Source organism: Amphiura filiformis, chromosome 20 (assembly GCF_039555335.1).
Source record: "Amphiura filiformis chromosome 20, Afil_fr2py, whole genome shotgun sequence".
Lineage (NCBI taxonomy): Eukaryota > Metazoa > Echinodermata > Ophiuroidea > Amphilepidida > Amphiuridae > Amphiura > Amphiura filiformis.
In genome coordinates this window covers 14,731,841-14,755,539 of record NC_092647.1, presented here as the reverse complement: position 1 = coordinate 14,755,539, position 23,699 = coordinate 14,731,841, and the positions used below count along the sequence as shown (strand labels likewise).

At 37.8% G+C, this 23,699-nt stretch overlaps 1 protein-coding gene across 1 annotated transcript in view; it reads right to left on the bottom strand.

The window, feature by feature from the left end:
- The window catches only part of LOC140142139 (uncharacterized), a 42,622-nt gene extending 18,980 nt beyond the window's left edge, over positions 1–23,642 (bottom strand). The window contains 5 exon segments of the mRNA XM_072164104.1: positions 16–2,080; positions 2,082–4,070; positions 7,570–7,940; positions 8,857–9,407; positions 23,503–23,642. Coding sequence (XP_072020205.1) covers positions 16–2,080; positions 2,082–4,070; positions 7,570–7,940; positions 8,857–9,068 — 4,637 coding nt within the window. The 5' untranslated portion in view covers positions 9,069–9,407; positions 23,503–23,642.
- Between the last annotated feature and the right edge of the window lie 57 nt (positions 23,643–23,699).

Here is a 23,699-nt window from a genome sequence, read left to right as displayed (position 1 = left end):
CTCAGCAGACACTACCTGTTGATCATAATCTGTGCTTTCTGTCTGAAGAGGCTTGCTTTCTTCACATTTAATATCATCATTTTTGATGCCAAATCCGGTCTCAATGACGTTTGGACTTGACCATCACAGTCACTCCTATCTTCACCGCTGTGCTGTTGTGCTTCCTGATTTGCCGATACTTCATCTACTACTCGATCACTCCCTGTGGTTATTTTTGACTGCAGACATTCACTCTCAGATTGTAAATCATCTTGAACATGTTCTTTGCTCATATCATCATCGTCATCATCATGGGGTAAGTTTTGTTCCGGTTGCTTCGAGTTAGAATTGCTGACATTTGATAACGTGGTTTCAGGGACAGTACTTTGTTCAGTATCTTTGGCTTCAGTTTGTAGACTTTGTGAATTGCTTGTAGCTGGTGAATCACTTTCACATTGATTTTCTCCCTGGGAATCTTTCGTCCTTGTTTCATCTGAAACCGATTCCTCGCACTTAACTGTGCCTTCTCCCTCATTAACAGAGGTGATATCAGCATGTACAACTTTCAAGATATGATCAATGTTTTTGTTCATCACAGGAATCGATGTTTCTGTATTATCTCTGCTCGTCTCCTCATTTGGAGGAATACCTGATAGTATTTCATCTTCTTGGCTAAGTTTTGATTGCTTCTCTGAATCACACACTGCTTGGTTACTACTTGAATCTTGCAGCTGGTTATGAGATGGTAATACAACGGATTCTTTGTCGACATTTCCCTGAGTATCCTGCATAGCACCATCATTTCCTGGATTTTGGTCACCTGTTTCAGATGCCTGACAAACAACGACTGGAGGGGGTGGAGGTGGCGGACAAGGTGAGGCAGTAGCGAGAGGTGATGGATTGAGTTGTTGATTTGCAGGTACTTGCGGAGCATTATTACTACCAAGCAAATGTTGTGAACTACCCTGAGACGGTTCATCGTGACCAGCTTCAGTAACAACATTGGTATTGGAAGTGCTTTGATTTGTAACATTTACAGGGGCAGATTTGATAGCTTCAACTTCACTGAGTGGCCAAACGTGCGCAAGGTGTTGCTCTGAATCTCGACCTGGTTTGGATGCCTGGTCTGTCAGTGCTACTTGTACACGATCTCCCAATGTCACAGTTGAACTAGGCAGTGCTGATGGTAAGGACACAACTGGAGGTATTTTTGCTATGTTCTGAACAGTAGAACCTTGTGAAGTCATTGCACTATTTTTATCATCAGTCAATGATGCTGTCCTAGCCTTGGTTGATTCATCAGCTGTTATCATGACATTGACACCGCCACCTGACGCTGAATCAACAACTGCCTTATAGATGGCATCAACCTGACCACTTGATTCTGACTGCTCTCTTGCTGTTCTTGCTTCGGCAAGAATGTCCTTGACTTTCTTCACACCACTTGATCTTGATGGAGATTTGGACTTTGAGGCACTTTTCTTGTGTCCAGAATCGTTTGATTTACCCCGTTTTCGTTTTTGCTGCGATGTTCTCGTGATATGAGCCGCCTGTTGCGCAGCAGCTACTGCTGCTAACGTATCCATGCTGTTGGGCATGTTGACTTGATTGGGTGCTACACCATGAAGAGGGTTCTGGGCATGGAAGTTTGCCATCTGCTGTTGAAGATGCTGTTGCTGCTGCTGCTGCTGTAGCAGCATTTGTAACATAGCAGCATCTTGCTGTTGATGTTGAGCTATGTGGAAGCCCTGCATGATAGCATCCGGGTTTTTAAGGAGGTCTATTCTATGCTGTAAGCCTAAAGCAGTCTGTGCCTGTGCCAATGCTTCCACCCTACTTCTCTTAGGATGCCGCCCTTCTAGATTAGTCGCTGCTTGTGCTAATGCATGAATACCGTGACCTGGTGGATGAACTTCACCCTGTGCGGCAGGACCACCGGTATTTAATTGTTCTAGGGCTGGGTTTCCTTGTACCATTCCAGGTCCTCCGATACCAGCCCCAATACCAAGCAAAGCTTGCCTGTACTGCGCCACATTTGGCGGGACACCACCGGCCGGAACAGCCCCGGGTGGAAATGCTGCCAGACCCATGTGGTGTAAATCACGGATCAACGCCTGCCACATTCGTAAAATGAGCTGTGTTTTTAATCATTGACAAGTACCACTTTTGCTCTTGTTTTGCTTTTTCTTCTTCCGTCAATTCCGCCACCGGTAGTACTGCTTGTTGGATTTGCAGCATTGGGTTGGCGTGTGCGGTAGTGCTAGTGGAAACTGTCGTGGTAGCCACACATGACGGCACAACAGCAGGGGACGTAATTGCCTCTGTATGTGAGCCTTGCTCTCCTTCCCCTGCCTTGTGAACTTTGCTTTGTGATGTCTGATGGGCAGAATCAGCACCCTTGTGTTGTTCAGCCAATGATTTGTCCACATTTTCATGAGCTGGATTTGGTGATGTTTGCACAGATGGCGACAAAGTTTGCTCCCTTTTCTGCACATCTTGGTTTGTCTCTATGCTCTGCACTGCATTTTCAAGGCACTCAATAGGAGATTTCACTGGCGAGGAGCTGCTAGCTTTCCTCTTAGCCGGGTGAGGAGACGTGCTCCCCTCATCCTCGACTACAGCATTTTGACTAGTACTTTCTGGCGTCGATATTTCTTCGTACAAATCACGAACAGATTTCGTCTTGCCCGATTTCGAAGCCGGGCTCTTTCTCTTTCTACTGGTAGTTCGTTTGTTAGGTATTGCACAAGGGGAGAGACCAGCAGCAACTTGACTGAGATGCAACATAGGGTTGAAATCACCCATCATTCCTCCAACAGAAACAGAACTGCTATTGTTATTATCCGTCAGCAATCCCATCTTGGACAAAACCGGCTCTTGGTTTGCCATCATACTTTGAGCTGCTGAACTTTTTGGGTTTTGCTGCTGTTGCTGAGCTTGATTAGCCAATTGAGCCTTGGCAGCTGCTGTGAGTAAAGTACTTGCAGGAAAGGCACCCGCATCAGGTGGACCCAATATCTGCTCTATTGAAGGCATTTTTTCACGAATTTGTTCCTTATTAGTCTTTGCTACCTCCTTTTGGGCAGCTTTTTGTTGTTGTTGGGACTGCGCAACAACAGCATCAAGGTGTTCTTTTTGAAGGATGTATTCATTTCTCACTTGTTGTTCCGGCAAACCTGCTAGTCTGCTGACAGCAAGCATTGCCCGAACATCTTCTGGTAGATGTCTTGCTTGTGGATCTGGAATGTGACCCATTGACATCTGCTGGGAAGAATGAGTCGCTGTCGTTGCTACGCTGCCATCCGCGAGTCGACTTTGCACCTGTTCGACGGATAATGTCCCGTGTGAATGAGGCGAGGTATGGGAGCTGCTTACAGTCTGTGTAGTGGTCTTATTACCTCTATGCGACGAATGCAATACATTGCTTGCTAATGGCACCACCATTGGTGTATGACCCATAAATTCGGGAGACACCTCACCTAATTGTTGTGCATAAGGTATACCTGCTGGTGGAAAGAAACCTTCTTTGGGTGTGGCTATACCTGGGCTCGGTGAACTCAAGTCACTGTGCGCTGGACTTCTGCAAAAGTTTGCTGAATGTGCAGGACTTGGGGTGCCATGTCGTGATAAGGGACTTCTATGTGGGGGCATTGTCGGACTGTGCATCATGGGCATTGGGGGTGGGCTACAGTTCAAAGGCGACTTAATAGGTGGTGCCATACTATTTGGTGATAGCATACCAGAAGGTGGTATCATGTCACCTTGATGATGCTGCTGCTGCTGTAAATGTTGCTGATGTTGCATTTGAAGCTGTAGGTGTAACTGCTGCTGCATATGCTGCTGTTGCTGTAATCTCATAATATGCAGCTGTAGTTGCTGCTGCTGTTGATGTAAGTCCATGTTATGCATATGCTCTGCTGGAGGTGGATACGGAGGGCCCATTGGATTGAAAGCCATTGCTTGCCTATTATTACTGTCAGCGGCACCTCGTAATGCGAGAAGCTGAGAGACCGAAAGATTCTGGTGGTGTTGTAACTCCATCATTTTATCCTGAGTCTTGGCCTTAGGTCTGCCTCGTGGACGCTTTGTGCCTGAAATACAAGACAAGAAAAGACAAGACATGAGGGCAGATCAGAAATTGTGTCTTTCAACATACAGTAGTAACTGTTGAGCATAAGTTATTTAACTATAGATGCAAATACACAATACAAAAATTGCAGCCAAATTACCAGATAGAGGTGGTTGCTTCATGTAATTCTGCACATAAGTAGTCTTAACATAATATTAAGTCTTTATTGAGGGATTATAAAGCTTATGGAATAAAGCTGTTTAATACCTCAACCAAGTCTTGACAATAAGCTAATTATGTGCAGAAATTACATCAAACTCCAGAAAACACTGGGAAAATGTTTCAAAATACATGGAGGCTGATGGAGCTGTAAAGATAGCGCAATTATAAAACATAAAAGGATTGGCCTAAATAAAACTTTGGGATAACACTCATAAATGCAACAGCAGGAGTTGTATTTCGTTGCACAGTGCGAGAAACTTATAACTGTTTGATATTCACCAAATCTTTGCTGTGGAAGTGTCAAAGTTTAAGAATCAAGTTTGATTCACACAAATTTAGTTCTGTTAATCTCTGCAAAAATTGATTATTAGATGCACGCCGAAATTTTAGCCCTCCAAGTGGTTTTATATTTGAATGTCTTTTACATGTAAATGCACACAGTCATATAGTGCTGTTATCAAGTTGATTTTTTTATGTTGTTGAAATGTCGGAATAATGAGATCCTGATGTCTACATAAATTTGGGATCGGTAGTTGGACTGAAGGCGTTCAAATTGGTCCACTTCATTATTCACAAAATGAAAGAAATCCACTGTAATTTGGTTGAACATCCAGTGTAGATTCAAAGCTAGACATACCAACAATTAATCCGCAACATAGGCCTACCGTTATAGTACGAATATCATACAGCACTGCAGGCTGAAGTTTTCTTTGGCCAGTAACTAGACCTTTTTCTGACATAACCCATGTTGACAACAGCACTATAGTCATATAGGTACACATATAGAACCTGTACATATTATAAAGATAATAAAGGATTGCCCTGGCATTTCAGATTTCAATAATCTGCATAACATTTCAGCGCACTTACATTATATCCCCCCCCCCCAATGCCTGTAGTGCAACCCCTTGCAGTGTTTTGACAAAATTTCTTTATTTCACACAATCTTATAGTCATACTTTTGTTTAGATCACCCTTGTACAGCTAGTACAGTGTGCCTTGATGTGCTCACTGACTGACTGCAACTGTACAGGACAACCACCTGACTGGAATATGGAAATATTAAAAGCTAATGAATGATCACTATGGTCATTGAACTTAACGCAGTTTTGCATCCATTTTTACCCTAATATGGGACACTCTATTAATTAAACTGAAAGGTCATGCTGGAGCAATACTCACAGGCTGAAATGCCCATCTCTTTTACACTTTCAAAATCCTGATTTAATGGGGTTTGCATTACAAATCATGCAGTTGATGGCAAAAAGCAATATCTTTGTATTCAGGAGAAATTTGAAGATATATAAAATGGCAGTTTCAGTCAATGCATTTTAAGGCGCGCGAGTGCGATCGCGCGCATAGAGCTCACCTTAAATCACTTTACCGAAAGGCGATTTATAGCGCACCTTGTTTCCAAGCAGTGCACTTACTGTAAAAATGTTGCTTTATGCCATAAAAGTTCGTCCATTTTCGCCAAAGTGCAGAATTCAGCAGCATTGCAAGCTTTAATGGACGAGTGGAAAAGTCATACTTTACTCATTATTTCATTTCAAATGAGTTCAAGTTTAGGCCAAATATCATTATATTTATCGAATTACTGTAATATTTTGGCTATAAAACATAATTCAAGGTCAAATTTTGGTCACTTTTTCTTCGACTCACGCCGGCAGTTCAGTGAGTCTTGTTTATATTTAAACTGACCTAATCTGAACAACAGAGGGCAGGCAACCTTTTGGATTTTTTTTTTTTGCATTTTCGTATTTTCGGGCGTTTTTAAAGCTTCTTGTGCCATTTTTCGGGGGAAATCTAGCTTTTCAAAATTTAGGATCTCGTTTTTTACTTCAAACAAGGCGGTTCTCGAACCACGAGTCTCGCCTGCTTTCGCAACCGCCTGCTTTTGTGATTACTTTTGGTCGAGGTAAATGAATTTGGCGGTTATCGGCTAGGCACGATTATCTGACTGATGGTGACTGTGCCCACCAAGTTTCATGCCCATGCAACAGTTTTTACTAATTTGACCCCTGGTGACCCTGAAATGACCTTCCAAAACGTTGGCTCTAAATGTTGACTGTATCCACTAAGTTTCATACCCACACGACAGTTTTACTAATTTGACCTCAGATGACCCCTGGTGGCCTCGAAATGATCTTCCAAAATTTGGCTTTAAATGTTGACTGTACCCACCAAGTTTCATGTCCATCGACAGTTTTTACGAATTTGACCTCAGATGACCCCTGGTGACCTCGAAATGACCTTCCAAAAATGTGGCTTTAAATGTTGACTGTACCCACCAAGTTTCATGCACATCCGATAGTTTTTACTAATTTGACCTCAGATGACCCCTGGTGAACCCGAAATGACCTTCCAAAAATTTGGCTTTAAATGTTGACTGTACCCACCAAGTTTCATGCCCATCCGACAGTTTATACTAATTTGACCTCAGATGACCCCTGGTGACCTTGAAATGACCTTCATAAAAATTTGTCTTGAAATGTTGACTGTACCTACCAAGTTTCATGCCCATACGACAGTTTTTACTAATTTGACCTCAGATGACCTCTAGAGGTCCTCAGTGACCTTGACCCACTAACCAATACAAACCGGTTATGTCTCGGGTCAAGATGCACCCACCCACCAAGTTTGAGAAACGTGCGACTCCTAGTCTCCGAGAAAATAGGCGAAAACCAAAACTTTAATCAAATTTGTCACACACGCACACACACACACACCCCCCCACACACACACCCCTACATACGGAAAAGTGATTATATAGTCTCCTGCCTTATCAGGCGAGACAAAAATTGTGTTTTTTACCGGCCTAGTTATAATTTTTTGTTGGACATGGTATATTTTTTCTGACTTTGCTGGAAGCTTATTTCAAGTGGTCATGGTGGATTTTACTGCGGAGGATCCAGTTTTTCAACGGAGACACAGACAATATGCACGAGGTGTTTCTTACCAAAATTTACAAAATTTCACCGATCCTACGCATTACGATTCGTCAGTTCTGTGCACGTGATGTCATGCAGTGGGTGTGTGGGGCAGTGCTGGGAAATTTGCATAAAATGCTTCTTATCTGAATATCAAGTGCAATAATTCAAATAGCCCACCTAAACTTCTTACCGAGTGCAAATGATAGCACACCTAAAATCCTTACGGAGTGCAATTAACAGCACACATGTAGCTCGCCTGACTATTTCCAGGAGTGCGATTTGTAGCACACCTGCTTTTTTTAAAATTCATTGACTGCAGTTTGTATGTGGAATTTTATCATTAAATACCAGAGTTAATGACTGTACCTTGTTTTGCAGCAGCTTTATGTGGTACATGTGTTGGAGTAACTTGAGGAGGTAGTATGGCACCGTGAAAAGCACATCCATGTGGGGACGTTGGTGGCGCTGTAGGTCGTGCTGGCCGTGCATGATGCATCTCCATACCACTTTGTTGCAACGCAGCCATGGCGATGACTTTCCTCTTGTGATTACAGAGTTTAGTCAATGCGCCATCGCTCATGGCCTCTTGAACAGTGCGTGATCGAGAAGGCACTTTGGGGTCAAAGTTGAAGACACGGGGCACAATTAGTGGGCATTCTAATCCGCATTTGCAGGTGCCATCCTTGAGAAGGTACTGGCGCACTTCGACTTCACTGTGCAGCATACAGTTACTAGGGCTGCAGTAAAACAAACATTTGTGGAGAAATAATTAAAATTCAATGTTAACAAAAACATATTTTCAATACTTTCAAATTCAATTTGGTGAAATGCAACTGATTATTATTTTTGTTTGTTTTTAGATTGTATTTCTTGTGTCATTTTGTAATAAAGCCTGAAGAAGGTACACTTGGTACCGGAAATTTGCATCATAAGTATAAACTGTTTCCCATCTCCATTTGTTTTGTTTTGATTTTACTTCACAGGAGTGTATCTACATAGATCCAGTATAAGTATGTGTTTTTGTCAACCATCTGTTTCCAAACTGTACATGTTATACTTCATCATTTGTATTACAAACAAAGTACATTTGTGCATACATTACATAAATTTAATGCAACAAGAATTTGTATATGTAAATGGATTTACTTTAATAATCAATAGGGCTGTTGTCTAGTAGAATTTTCATTGTCAACATTTGTCAAATCTCAAGATCCGACGTCGGCAAGTTGTCAACAAAGCAATACATCAATGAAGTCCAAATATTAAGTTTGGAGAGACCACATATGTTATGCATTGTTTATTTACATCAAAATATTACTGTCAATTACGCATATAATCATATCATTAACTTTCCCTTACAGTTACAACATGAAGTCTATTCCACCCTATCATTGTCATCTTGTGCTCAATTATTACTTTTATATACCTAGAAGTTATTTCATGGTAAATAATTGTGATCTTATGCGCATCTCAAATATTTTTAATGACTCGTCTTTGTCGGCAATTAGTCCATGCTTGTTGACAATCAGGAACGTTGCTTTGTCGACAACAGTCATGTCGACATTCGACAACAGCCCTATATTAATCAACCAGTACTATATATTAAGAAGTAGATTAAATTATGAATTATGATAAATCCACTGTGCAATTTACCTTATGTAAACAACTACCCCTCCTTGGACACTCCTTTTCCACCCCACAGGCACAATGGTATTGTCCACAGCTTCACTAACACCAGTGGCAGCTAGCGCAGCTGTAGTCATGGTCACTGTTGTCACAGGGGGAGCAGCCACCGCACAAGATACAGTTATCACCGACGAGGGACTGGCAGAGTTCTGAGCTGAAGGAGATGCTTTGTCAGCCATATTGTCTCTTATAATGGTAAGATCACCTGATCCATCCACAAATAAATTCCCCGTGAGTTAATTAGGGCTTCAGTAAAATTGCCGATAAAATCCGTACCACACGATAGGAATGCGGCAGCAACACACAGCACTCCTCACTTAGTACACTTTGGCATTTCCCCCTGATTTTGTACATCTCCTCAGATCTATATTGCCAAAAGCACAACAGGTTTGTGGTATTTGACGTCCAGTATGAGATCCAGATTTTGCTTGACACAATGGATGCCAATGAAGGTGTACTTCTCCATGATTCCCTGTCTCTGCCTCCAATGGTTTGATGGCTATCCAGTTGTAGGAAATCTAAAATTGAAAAATTGCAAAAAAAAATCTGATTAAAATTATTGATTTTTTTAAATACAGTTCCTACCTGTACAGTGTGAGTATGGTATACAATTTGAATTTATACCTGCATTTGTACAATCTCGCCCGCTTGTAATATGCTGTCAACGATCCCGGGGGTCAACGATATGCCTACAACATGGTTTTTAATATTTCTGAAGTCCTCAGCCCATAATGCAATGCACGACCCAGAAATGGGTTTTATTTATATTGATCAAGGTTGCCAATCAAAAACAGTGACTTATGGTCCCGATGCAGTTCCAAAAGCAATGAATTCGCTTTTTTTTTCAAATTCTGAGATATATATTTTTAAATAAAACATCCTCTCATGTACAGGGCGTCCCAAAAGTATCTATACCAATTACCATTTTAAATGTTCATAATCATAACTCTAGCATACAGCAACTGTCCATAAACATGAAGGTATCTTTGCACAGAGAAAACTTGTGCAATTATTTTGACACCAAATTTGAAATATAAATTGACAGATATAATTAATAGCAAATCTACGGTGAAACAGTTGGGCATATTACACAAAAAACAATACAACAAGTTTACAGCACATCTCCAGATCCCGAAGAATGGATAAAAGCCAAAGGATTGCTAATCCGTCTAATGCTAGTATGTACCCATTATTCATTATTTACAAGTGATGTAATAATCGGATTAACTACCATAGCAATTTTTGAATATATATCGCCCTGTGCTACAACGTTCACACGGTACTATATATATGCATTGAAAAAATGCCAAATCATTAGATTAAACTAGGCCTGCTAAGAATACGCGATTTTGGAGGCCAAAAACGCACCCGATTTTCAAAAAAAAAAGCAAAACGCGATTTCCGCCAAAAAACGCATAAAATCTAAAAAAAAAAAAAAAAAAAAAAAAAATTTTGAAACAAATTAAAAAATATAAAAAAAATAAAGAAAAAAAAAAAAAAAAAAAAAATAAAATAGATTTTAAAAAAAAAAAAACTGCGGATTTAGAGAGTCCCTTGACCTAGAAAGTAAATCATTTGTGGTTGATTTTAAAAAAATTCGGAAAAAAGATACAAAAAAATTACAAGTTTGTATCCAAATGGGACCAATTTCTAAATTGTGTTCACTGCATAGTCTATTGAAGATATAAAAATCAGAGATGTCACAGGCTGACCCAAAAAATCCTGAACTTGCGAAGCGAAGCTCTCGCGTAACACGGCCGGGGGGTCCGGGGCCGTTAAGGGCCCCTGTGGGGTCCATGGGCGAAGCCCGGTAGGGGGTGGAGGGGCGAAGCCCCCAAAGCCAGATGGTTTCTGCACATTTAGCACCACAGTAAAGGCCATTTCAGAGGGTAAAAAGAACAGTTCAAAGCTCCTGGCTTGTTCTACACTTTTAATAAAAAGTGCTTCCTTCTTCCAGAAAACATGCTTTAAAAGTTTTTGTGCTTTATTACATGGACAATATGGCTGATGTTGATATATGTGAAGCAGAAAGATAAGACAATAGGGCCACTCCAAGTAAAAAAAAAAAATTAAAAAAAAAATTAAAAAATTTTTTTTTTTTTTGTTGTTGAAAATCCGAATTTTTTTTTAATCCCCAAAATCGGAAATCCGGATAAATCCGAAATGTGACATCTCTGAAAAATGCATTGGTTTTGTACACAAGTCTATATCTTAGATAGATTTTGAAGTGAACACAAGTTACAAATGAAATTGGTCCCATTTGGATACAAACTTGTAATTTTTTTGTATCTTTTTTCCAATTTTTTTCCAATTTTTTTTTTAATGATGGTAGCACTTGATGTTAGGTCCAGAGACACAACAAATTTTTTTGAAAAAAAAAATAATTAAAAATCGAAAAAAAAAAAAACGCAATTGGAGCCGAATATTTAAATTGCGGCGCAAGTAACGCAATTGCGTATTCTTAGCAGCCCTAGATTAAACCTGTTGTTTGTAGTCAAATTTACCTTGAAGAGACATGGAGTCGTTTTAAATGGATTAGGCCATGATGAAACAGCATGTCTGATTTTGGCCCTAAAACCTGGCTGGGGGGACTTCCAAAAGGCCTATACTTTGATCAGCTCATAATCGGTGGACCTTATAACATCGCGGATTAATATCTATATATTTTATTTCGAGAATGTCTTGTGACATCTTGCCAGAAGCATCACAAATTATTCATTCAAGTCCGATACGTTGTCTGTTTTCTTTAACACGCACAATAGAGAATACACAGGTCAACTATGACACTTTTAATGTGGGTCTACTTTTCGGCGTATTGATAAAAGCCTAACAATTCCCGCCGATTACGAGCTGATCAAACTATAGAAAAGGCTAAAATCCAGGAGCTTCTGGGGGCTCCACCAGGACAGGACCCCACCAGGGGCCCTAACGCAGGCCCCTGGACCCCTTAGAGGGTCCAAAATCACTTTGTTCACACATAATTCAATGTGATGTATCTGATTACCGACAGTAAATTACGCTAGGCATGCATATTGGTAAACACACTCGGCTTGTCATCCACAATTTTACATGCATGAATGCATAACAATCTACATAATCTTAATCCTCAGTAGTCATGCTAGATGAAACAATGTATGTGAAATTTATAAACATTTATCTTAAAAATATAACAATTACACAACATCATTTGGTTTCACCTGGTGCAATTTTTGAATTTGAAATTTGTGCATTTAGTGACTGTGTGAATTTCTATACAAGATTTCAAGGTGTCAAGATACTGATTTTTAAGGCAATACAACACAGGACTTTTTTTGCAGAAGTTATACTTTAAAACATGTTGTACATGTACCTGTAAAAATATTAAAAACCTGCAAATTTGAGGTCTGTAGCTCTTACGGATTTTCTGTGGCAGCCATTTAAAGTTGGAGTAGGGGGGCCTAAATTTGGACCCAAAAGTTGCCCTTTAAATAAATTTCATCTTTGGGAGTCTGTGCCTTCTTTATAAAACGAGAGAGAGGTCTGAAACTTTGTATACACACTAACTGCACGCCCAATTTGTCAAAAAATAAAAAATAAAAAATTTCTGTAATTGGTCGCATGTCATGAATTGGTCATCTTTTGTGTAACATAATGTAAAATGAGGAAAATATCACCAATTGTGATTCACTTCAACACAACTTTTAATAAATACATTTTAGACCATTATATAAGTATATATTTCTGGAAAGCTTATATGCCAAATCAACAAAATATAACATCATAATACAGGGTGGGTAAGAAATATACAGGGTGGAACATCAACAAAATTAGTGTCTTTCTTGTCACAGTGAACCCCATATTTTTCTTTTCTGAAAGCTATGTAGCTCAAAATAAATATGGATTCAGAAAGACATTTCATGGGCCCATCAAACAAATTAGGAAGAAAGAGTTTGGTATCCCTTGTGTTAAACATACAGGTGGTCAAAATTGTAAAATAATTTTACAATTTTTATGACATTTATCAATCAAAACTTTTTTCCTCCTTTTCTGGCACTAAAACTAATAGCATAATTGAATTCCTCATCAAATTTCCTTAAAAATATGTGTACTTTTGAATAAGCAGGATGATTCGGCCAAAGATAGGCCATTTAGAAATGTCAGAGCATTACGTGTACACTTTGTACAGTAACATGTAGGAAAAACTGTCTTAATTAGCATTTAATTAGGCAATTAATTAGTTACATCTTTTGTTAAAGTTGATCTACTATGAGGTAGATCTACAATCCAGGATGATATGCAATTTGTGGTCCATGCCAGTTGTACTTTTTAAGATACAAAGGTTTGAAGTTTGCCATATTTTCACAATTTTGTGTACAACTCTATGGGGCTCCCCCGCCCCGGCTCCCCCATTGACAAATCTTACATATTGAAGTATAAATCTCAAAGTAGTTGTCCAATTGACTTGGGTTTTTTTGTATTTGATAAAGAACATAATTATCTACAAAATGACACCAAACTTTCCACAATAGGTACTATACTTTTAGAATAAACCAAACTTGAAGTGTGAAGAAAGCATTTTCATGTTACGGCTCCTCCATTTTTGGGTGACCTATTTGTGACATGCGACCAAATTGCGCGTTGTGTCACGGGGTCATTAAATATGCAAGAAAAAATGTAATGTTTTGTAAACTGGCAAGTTTAGCCCCCTAAATTCACATTTTTTGTCAGGCTAATTATTTTTTGTTATCACTGATGCTATAGGATAAATACAATGCATATCCAAAAAATTGAGGTCACAACTCATTTACATTTCGAACAGCGCCCTCAGGAGTCAGGTCAAAGGTTATCTGGGGTCAAATTTTATAATTTCTTTTTCTGGATATCTGTAAGGGTTATGGGGCCCAAACTCTGTGACAACATATCTCATGATCAGGGGAACATTTTGCAGGGGTCAGGTCAAAGGTCATGCAGATGTCAAATCTTATAAATTTATTTTCTGGACATCTGTAAGGGGTATGGGGCTCAAACTTAGTGACAACAAACTTGATGACCAGGGGAACATATTAGGAACATTTTGCAGGGGTCAGGTCAAAGGTCATCTGGGGTTAAATATCAAAATTGCATTTTCTGGACATCTGTAAGGAATACGGGACTCAAACTCGGTGACAACAAACCTCATGACCAGGGGAACATTTTTGGAACATTTTGCAGGGGTCAGATACCTCCACAACACCAACATCCCCAGCTAGGTTTGTGGTCTATGACCACCATTTGCCACTAGTTTGTATTTGTAATACTGAGGGCATTTTAACAGCAAAAACAGCCATCGGCAGGGGTGGAATTTCGACGAGGGTCCGAGAGTCTACTCTCGCAGAGACTCCCGTAAAAGTCCTATTGCGCGAGTCCTTGTGGACTTACGTTCAAGTTCAACACTCGCCATCGCGAAAACTTGACCAGCTCTCAGCTCCACTGATTTTTAACTAAGGCTAAAAAAAAAAAATTGTTTGTTTTTCCTCGACTGCCCGCACCTATTTTTACGCCCAGCGCCTACAACTTTTTTTTTTTTCTATTTTTTTTTTTTTAACATTTTCCCCAAAACTGTAATTTAAAAACATCGATTTTGTTGGATTTTCTACCTTTCTACGACTTTTACGTCTTGATTTAGGCATTTACGCAGACCATATCATACATGTGGCCGCATGTCCAAACTCACTATACAAATCTATATTTCGTTGTGAACTTTGTACTCGGCGATCGTACTATTAAAAGAACTGAATTTATATCTTATAGCTAGCGTTGTTTGTGGACAAAAACGCAGGGTGAAAATGTGTAAATATACCGATTTTTCTCACAAGTTTTAATATATTTACTAAATACATTGTATTATAATATTTTTTATACATTTGAAATACATATTTGAATGATATATGTAATAGTTTTTTTTTTTTTTTTTATATTTTCACGTGGTGATTTATATTGTCTGCATAACAACGTTCAAGTGATGCAGTCCAAACATGGCGACCTCACGCAGTTTGCGTATGTGTTTTTGCTTGTGAAAGGAAAGTGATTGTAGATCGCCTTGTAAGTGCCCCTATATCCCTAAATTTACGGGAATTATTTAATAATGTAATGTCAGATGTTCCGCTACTGCTGATGATCAATTTACCGGCCTGGAGAGAGCGGTGGGGGAGAAAAGAAATGGACCGTGGAGTACTGTTTCTCCTACTGAAACAGTGGCTACCATTGCCGATTTGCAGTTCAGATATGTGCATTTCAAAAAAAAAAAAAAAAAAAAAAAAAAATCCGCCCGCCCGCACCAATTTTCAAATGGTTGTGGAGGACAAACAAACAATTTTTTTTTTTAGCCTAATTTAAATCAATACTTACAACCGATTAATCAATACAAATTTCTAACCAATGCAGTGAGTGGATATCTACCCAGTAGTACCCACCCACAACCTGATAATCAGCCAATCATGTGGGGCGTATCATTAGTACCTATAAACCTAAAATAAAATGGTGACTGATAATGACATTGGCTAATTAAGAGTTGGTACAAATACAATCAGAGTGTGTTATTTGACAATCATTTTATTTGCATTCTGTACACCCTAGTTATAGTAATACATTTATGAATGCATTTTACATAAAACCTTAAGACGCTTTGGTGAACAAAATTTATTTTTGACTCCCGCAAGATTGTACTACGAGAATCCGTTTGCAGGAATCCATGGACTCTTGCAAAAATCTCCTGCGAGAATCCACTTGGACTCCCCGTGACACTTAACGTAAATTCCACCCCTGCATCGGTTGCGTGCCGATGTGTCGTTCGCCAGAGCCGCCATCTTGGATGACTAAATCAGACTGTTATGACCGTATGAGGGCAGTATTTTTTCAATCATAGTGCAGCGGGAGCGGGATTTAGTTTTGCACGAATCAGGGATTCTCGCAAAATTCTCTTGCGAAAATCCGAATGGATTCGCCCGCACTGCAACTGATTTCTAGGCCTGTGCACCAAAGCATAATGAATGGACAAGAACTGTAGAATTAGTAAAGTTCAAGAAAACTTAACATGTTTTTAAAAAAAGGGAAAATGTATCAAAACAAAATTATACACATTGTTAATCAGTTCACAACTCAATCATGTGTCAAAATTTTGTAAATCATTTTTTTTTCAATCCTAAAGAAATTTTGGAGAAAATTCAAATTTTGGAAATTTAAAAACGGATTGTCTCTATTCAAACATCTTGTTTCATGGATTTGAAGTACCGTATTTGTCTTTTGCTAGCTTTGAAAACAGTGACACACTCTTATTGCTGGGGGGATGTGATGAGAAGTGATAAATCAAATTTTTTTTACTGTTTTCATCCAAATATCGTATATGTTTATTATGTTATGAATTATACAAAATGTAGCTAATCATCAGTTAGTGGAGTGTGCCCTTAATGTTATGCTGTAAAAGGGCGCACACTACTAAATAATCTTCCCATTGAAATACGTGTAAAAACACCGGTTTTCTTTGCTCATTTTGAGGCCTTTTGGGCTCGTTTTAAAATATTTTATGATGACCAGTCGATTGCAAATCGATGAAAGTTTAACATATGTTTCAATGTATGGGGTTCTTCCACCTCGTTTTTCCCGCTTAGGAGGTCGTGAACAGCGCCTCACTGTTTTTGACATGCTCTCAAGACTGCAAACCCGATTCTGCCATTTTTTAATTTATGGACCTATTTTCTCAATAATTATAAAATGCGATTTTTTTGGCGACTCAAATTTATGTATAGGCTTCACACTTTTATTTAAGCTATAATTCGCCACTCTTTCTGGTTAATTAGTCTAAAGACCAGCCCAAAATACCTCAAAAACTTTCCGTATTTTACCGGAACTTAGTAGGGTTGCACAAATGGCGCATTGATTTAGTGGTGTGCCCCCTAAAACAGAGTCACTGAGTGATGATGCGATCAATTTGCAATTACGCCTATTGATTTGCCATAAAAGATTTCTATTGTCGATCGTAGAAAAAGGATAGGAAATACTTCGCCAGGTTACCACATCTTCACAAACTTAACTTGTTTCTATGTGGCCGTGTGTTTTGAACTCGCCACCCTTAGCGTTACATCACAAATATTATGAATTTTTACACCAATCAAGTTTCAAATTAGAATATTGGCACAACTATCAACCCTAAACCAGCAAAAGTATACATTTTTGGAAAGCTGAAGGTAAAAGCAATTTAAATATACACATTTCAACTCATTGTACAGGGTGACCTTGAAGTTATACAGGGTGGAATAAAAAAAATCCAAATAAAAAATGGGTCACTGAATGCATTGCTTATTACTAACTTGCAGTTATAAACTGAAAGTAAACAACATTGATTTGGTTAGAGGTTAGGGGGAGCCTACTGACTTTGGAAGAAAAAAAATCACAGCTGTTTGGTAATCTCGAATACAGGGTGTCCCAAAATATGTTCAAATTTTTTTACAATTCAACATATTTTGAACTGAAACATTTTACCCCTAACCCATACAGAAAAAGTAAGTCCATATTTAGATTCCTCATCAAATTTCCTCTCAGAAAATGTAAACTTTGACTATGATAGGATAAGTAATTAAAAATTTACAGCAACTTTTAGATTTTGAAGACATCTGCATTGCTTACTACAGTGTTTAATGTGAAAACGGGTAGTTTTGTACATAAAAGTTTGCATTTTATAGACTAAACCAATCATAATGAGTTCAAAATGATTTAAAACAATTAGCAGAATGAATAATCTTTCAAAAGAGCTCTTAACCATGTCTGTAGCCCATATAGATGCAAAGATATGATCAGTTGATTCAACGCGCACACACAAAATCTTTATTTCCCATAGACTTTGCACATACCGCCACCGCCTCAACCGCCACCGCCTCAACAACCACCTCGGCCATTCTGAACTCAAACAACTGTAACTCAACTATCTTAGCTGATAAACAATTCTCCTTTGGAGGTCTGTTAGGGCACTGATATAGCTATAAAATGACACCAAACACACTTCAATACCTTTTGTTTAAGCAGAGATATAACAATTTGAAGGAGTCTCGATTTGGAAAAGCGTAACAAAACCACCATTTTTGGGTGGCGAGTTCAAAACGCGTGGCCATAATAAAGAACATGAATTATCCATAAAATAGACAGGCACAGAGCTACAAATCAAAAGGTCTATCAAAATTCCGTCCTGCCACAAGCAGGAATTTTGGCACTGGCCCAGTACTAATACCGCCATTTTACAAATATCCGCCATCATTCACATCGTGAGTGGAGGGGGGGGGGAAGAATGGAGGCTAAAATTTCGATTTTGAAGCCATTTTTCAAACGTCACCACGGTCAAGGTCAAGTCACATATTGGGGTGGGTTTGTGTATGTGACGTGTGTGTGGGTCTATTACGTCACATTAGTGGGTATAAGATGCCCTCAATGTATCCCCGGGGTGGGGAAAGTCATTAACGTAACCGTACAAAAGATGACCACCCGGCCCCCTCCTTGTTTCTCTGAGGGTAGGGGTCTTAATCGTGATCATTAAATGGCACAGAATGACAGAACATATACAATGTAGAGTATTAATTTATGCATTACGGTGCACTATTAAGGGAGCTCAATTATGACCCCTACCCTCAGATATGTGAGGAGGGAGCCGGGAGATCATCTTTTGTACGGTTACATTAAATTAATGACTTTCCCCACCCCGGATACATTGAAGGCATCTTATACCCACTAATGTGACGTATAGACCCACACACACTTCACATACACAAAATATGCAAATTGTGCCGCAAATGCAATTGCGTATTCTTAGCAGCCCTAGAGTTAAGCATTGATATCTTGCAATTACAATGATACCAACATTGACAAGAAACATTCATGCCTACTGTCTGTTCAATTAGCTTAGATTCTTGAATTTTTAAGATATTTGAAAAAATAGAAAATTGTGGTCAAAGTCATCAAAGAAAAGTGTTAGCACAGCCTTAGACCTAACATGATTTATACTTTTCAAATTCTAAAGTTCAGTTTAGAACCTCATTTCTTTTCAATTTTGGTCTTTTCCCGCGATATTTTTATAAAAAGCCGTAGAACGTCGGGTACCATAAACTTTTTTGAATCAATCCATTTAGAGCAATGGGGACGAATGTCATAATGCGCTGAGATAGTATATATTTATTCGACCATCCGTATCAGGAAGTATTGTCCAGCAAAATAGCTATTATATTTGCCAGTATGCATAATTTGTGTTGAAACCCTACTGTTGAAACATTACGTTATTATTTATGAACTAAGCTGTTCTAAAATATGCCCAGCTTATATATATAAATACATTCCTTGTGTATTTATTTATTTATTTATTTATTTATTTATTTATTTATTTATTTATTTATTTATTTATTTATTTATTTATTTATTTATTTATTTATTTATTTATTTATTTATTTATTTATTTATTTATTTATTTATTTATTTATTTATTTATTTATTTATTTATTTATTTATTTATTTATTTATTTATTTATTTATTTTACGAATTGGTCTGAGAAGGTATAGGCCTACTATAAAATTACACATTTATTTTCAATTTGTTATTCCGGGTTGTTGTTTTTTTGTATGAGAAGGACATTTTGGAAACAAAAGAATTTTTGCATCAGAAAATATTATTTAAAACAATCAGGTTACAGAAAACAATTCTTGTAAAGTCACTGTATCTGAAAATGTCAAGTTTAAAGCTGATATTCTTGGGAAGGAATGATGGTATTAAACAAAACTCAAGTTACATTGTAAACCAGTTGAAATAAGAACGAAATCCATAATTTTAATGTCATTGTTTAGGAAAACATAATGCTCAGAATAATGTTATGCATAAAACGTAATCGCGCCATAATTATAGTTTCGTGTAACAAAAACCGGTGGACCATCATCACCTATAGAACCTATCCAATAACCGGAACGATATAACCAGTGTTCGAAGTTAGGAAAAATAAATGGTTGTCCCACGGACAACCAGATTACAATTTCTGGTTGTCCGTCTAAGTTTTTGGTTGTCTGTAGGCCTACAAATGTGACTTTTGGCTCGATTTATGGTTGTCCGGCGGACAACCGAATCAGTATTTTTGGTTGTCCGGCGACTTTTTTTAGTTGTCCCGGGCAACCGGACAACCAAAATTTCGAACGCTGGATATAACAATTGGAATGGCAGGACAGATTGGTGGACAGATTGTTTTGCCAAATTGGATAGGGTCTATGCCCTAAGTTGAGAATGGACCGTCCCACTCGATTTGTAAAAAGGTCGCGAACCCTTATGGTGGACCCAAGTAACTGCCTAAAATGAGGCAAAATTGAAAAGAAATGGGGCTTTAAATTGAACTTTGGAATTTGAAAAGTATAAACCACGTTAGGTCTAAGGCTGTGCTAACACTTTTCTTTGATGACTTTGGCCACAATTATTTATTTTTTCAAATATCTTAAAAATTCAAGAATCTAAGCTAATTGAACAGACAGTAGCTGTGTTAATTGTTATTGTATAATAAACATGTGTGACATTTGGTTTTGTTCGTCTGAATGTCACACATGTTACCAAACTTTTGGGTGAACAATAAACGTATTTTATAAAGGTAAATTTGTTTCCAAATGTATTTATTATATGCCCTATAACCAACTACATGTATTTTTAGGGAAAAACAATGGTGTCAATGTCACCAATCACTTCATACAAACCCTCCGTTAAAACTGAAATAAATGGATGGTGACACAGAAATCCATATTCTAATCTTAGGGGTAGGGGTAAAACAGGTCAGTTTTTGCTCTTATAAGAATATTTCAGGTGATGTTGAGCTAAAACTTTGTGTTTTTCAGGGTTCGGCTTTTGTCATTGCCGGTGGCAAAAACCTGATCAAACTGGCAAAAACCTGTTTTTGCCAGTTTTTGTCTGGTTTAAACTCGCAAAAACTCGACTTCATATGTTATATCGACATTAAAAATTGGTGCCGACACCAGCCCTATGAATTACGTAAAAACTAACAATAATAATTTCCATTTAGGAAGCTGGAATGGAGGGTTAGTATAATCAGTCTACATTTTGACATAAAATATGAAGTTCAGTTAATAAAATCTTTTCTGATGGTAAAAACAAAATGCATGTTTTTGGTCACATGTGTGACATACAAAAACAATTCATTTGTTTTAATTACGCTATTGTTGTTGTTTGAAAAAAAAATTCAACAGTTCTGATTTGTTTTAGTGGAGTCATAACAGCATATTTGTCATGAAATTAAAAAACATAAAATACAAAGTTAAAACTACAGCAAGTGTTAAAATGGCCTTAAAAACCTTACATTAGACCAAAAACTAACGATTATGTTAATTTATTCAAATTAGGGCATTCGGCGATTAATTTTTCATGAAAATTACAGTTCTTAAAACTAACTGTAGGCCTACAAATGTACCTCTCACAAAAATGTTTGAAAATAAATGATACCTACTGGCCATGCGTTTTAAGTTGGGCGGGTAATGTGTTACATGTTTTCGCGAGATGAAAATTGCATGTTTTTTCGTTTAGATATGAATATCTTTCACATATTATACCCAACATATATAAAAGTATACATTTTCTGGCTGCAAATGAACCAAGGAATCCAAAAATGCACTTTAAAATGACACAGGGTGTAACACTAAGGAGTTATGAAACTGAAAATACCAAATATTTTTGGGAAAAAATGTAAAATTTGACAAATTAAAAAAAAAGTTAGCTTCACCCCACATATTTAAAAGTTCCATATTTGAATTCCTCTCAGTCAGAGCTTTAAATACATATATAACATCATAGGGTTCAATACAATTATAATGATTTTGCGCCAGCCTCTTTCAAGGCATATTTTCCCATTGACTTCAATGTGTAACCAGAACGGAAAATAAAATATGCAAAATTGCTTCTCAAAGCAAATTAAAATACCTGGAATATGATTGTATGGTGTTATACATGTAGTATGCAGTTTAAAGTGAATTGTAAAAATGTGAAAAAAAGAAATGGACCTGAGGTCACTTTTATTAAATTTGCTCCTCCTGATCCTCCTCCTCCTGATTCTCCTCCACCCCGCATATTATGCTAATTAGATGCAAATTATTCAAATGTTAATAACTTTTTATAACTTTTTTAAGGTTTACTGTATTGGTCTCATCACAAGCTTTAATTTGACACCAAATTTAACTACATAGGATGCATATTAACTGAGAAAATTAAAAAGATGAACCCTAAAATGTCGCGCGCATGTAAGTAACATCTCCACCTATTTACAGGCCCAACTCAAAACGCATGGCCTACTACAATTTGATTTTTTTCAAATTAGTTTCATTTTCTGAAGAATGGCCCAAATTTGAACCAGAATTTAGGAAAATCTTTAAAAAGTCATAACTTGAGAATCGCTTGGTCAAATTTAATGTTTCAATCAATTTAATCTTAAGTAAATCATAAATGTTGTACCGCACAAATTATGTGCTAAAATAAATGACATACGGTACCATGCAATTAAATTTTCATGTGCAGTACCAGCATTAATAATATCCGTGTCATGTCAAAAGGAAACACTTTGGGGCAGGATCGTAATATGGAGAAATAGCGCGTATATAGCCAAAAATCTGCCCGAGTGATTTTTTCACAATTTGGGTTTGTTGCGAATTTGTGATGCTATTAATGTTAAAAATATTGTCTGATACTTTCAGACCGGAATATAACTGGCATCTTGTATTTTTGACATTTTTCAAGGTAATTCCTATTTTCCGAAATTGAATGTCACTCCAACAACATCGCTATGTAGCCTCCTTCACAGCCGGTTTCTGTTGTTCATAACAAACCGTGAGCCACATGCAGGTTGGGCCCGAGAATAGAGATAGCACGGATGTTGGACCGACAGAATTCTGTCGGTCCGTGCCACGTCACTTCCGGTTGATGATGCGACTCAAGGTCGAGTGAAAACAAGTCCCCGATTCGATTTTTGTTGATGATTTCTGTCATTGGTGTTATGTAAATTTCGATCGCAAATAGTCAGTGGAATCAAACAACCTTTTCTAAGTCTTCAGAGTGGAAGAAACTTACTTGATTTACCGTTTAGATACCGTACTGACAAACTTTAAATTAAATTCCATGGTCGAGTGTTGTTTTTCCCGAAATTGAATGTCACTCCAACAACATCGCTATGTAGCCTCCTTCACAGCCGGTTTCTGTTGTTCATAACAAACCGTGAGCCACATGCAGTTTGGGCCCGAGACTAGAGATAGCCCGGATGTTGGACCGACAGAATAGCCGGCCGAGTCTTGTCAGTGCAGTGCAGTGTCATCATCATGATCAAATACAAAAAATACATTATTAACAACAACAACATCCCTGTATATTCTAGTCTTTGAAGTTCATCATAATCGTGTTTATTTTCAACTACATGATTTCTGAATCAATGAATGGGCTGCTTAACACAAGAACAACATGCTATCATTGCTATGTTATGACTGTACATGTACAACATGATCAAATGGGAAATTGTATTGCAATTGTGTGTGTACATGACAAAATGAGCGAAATGACCCATCATTATAAATTCAGAACAAGAGCACACTTACCTAGATTAATACATAAATATGTCCACAATATACTTGAAATACCAAGGAATCTCCCGATTTATATTGCTGATCCAAATAAGGCTAACTTTGGCTAAATCTTTGGCCACAAGTTCGTGGTCTTCACCATATTCATATCCAGGGCTGAAAATAAAACATTATGCAAATGAGATTGACACCCACAATGCACTGTTCATTTT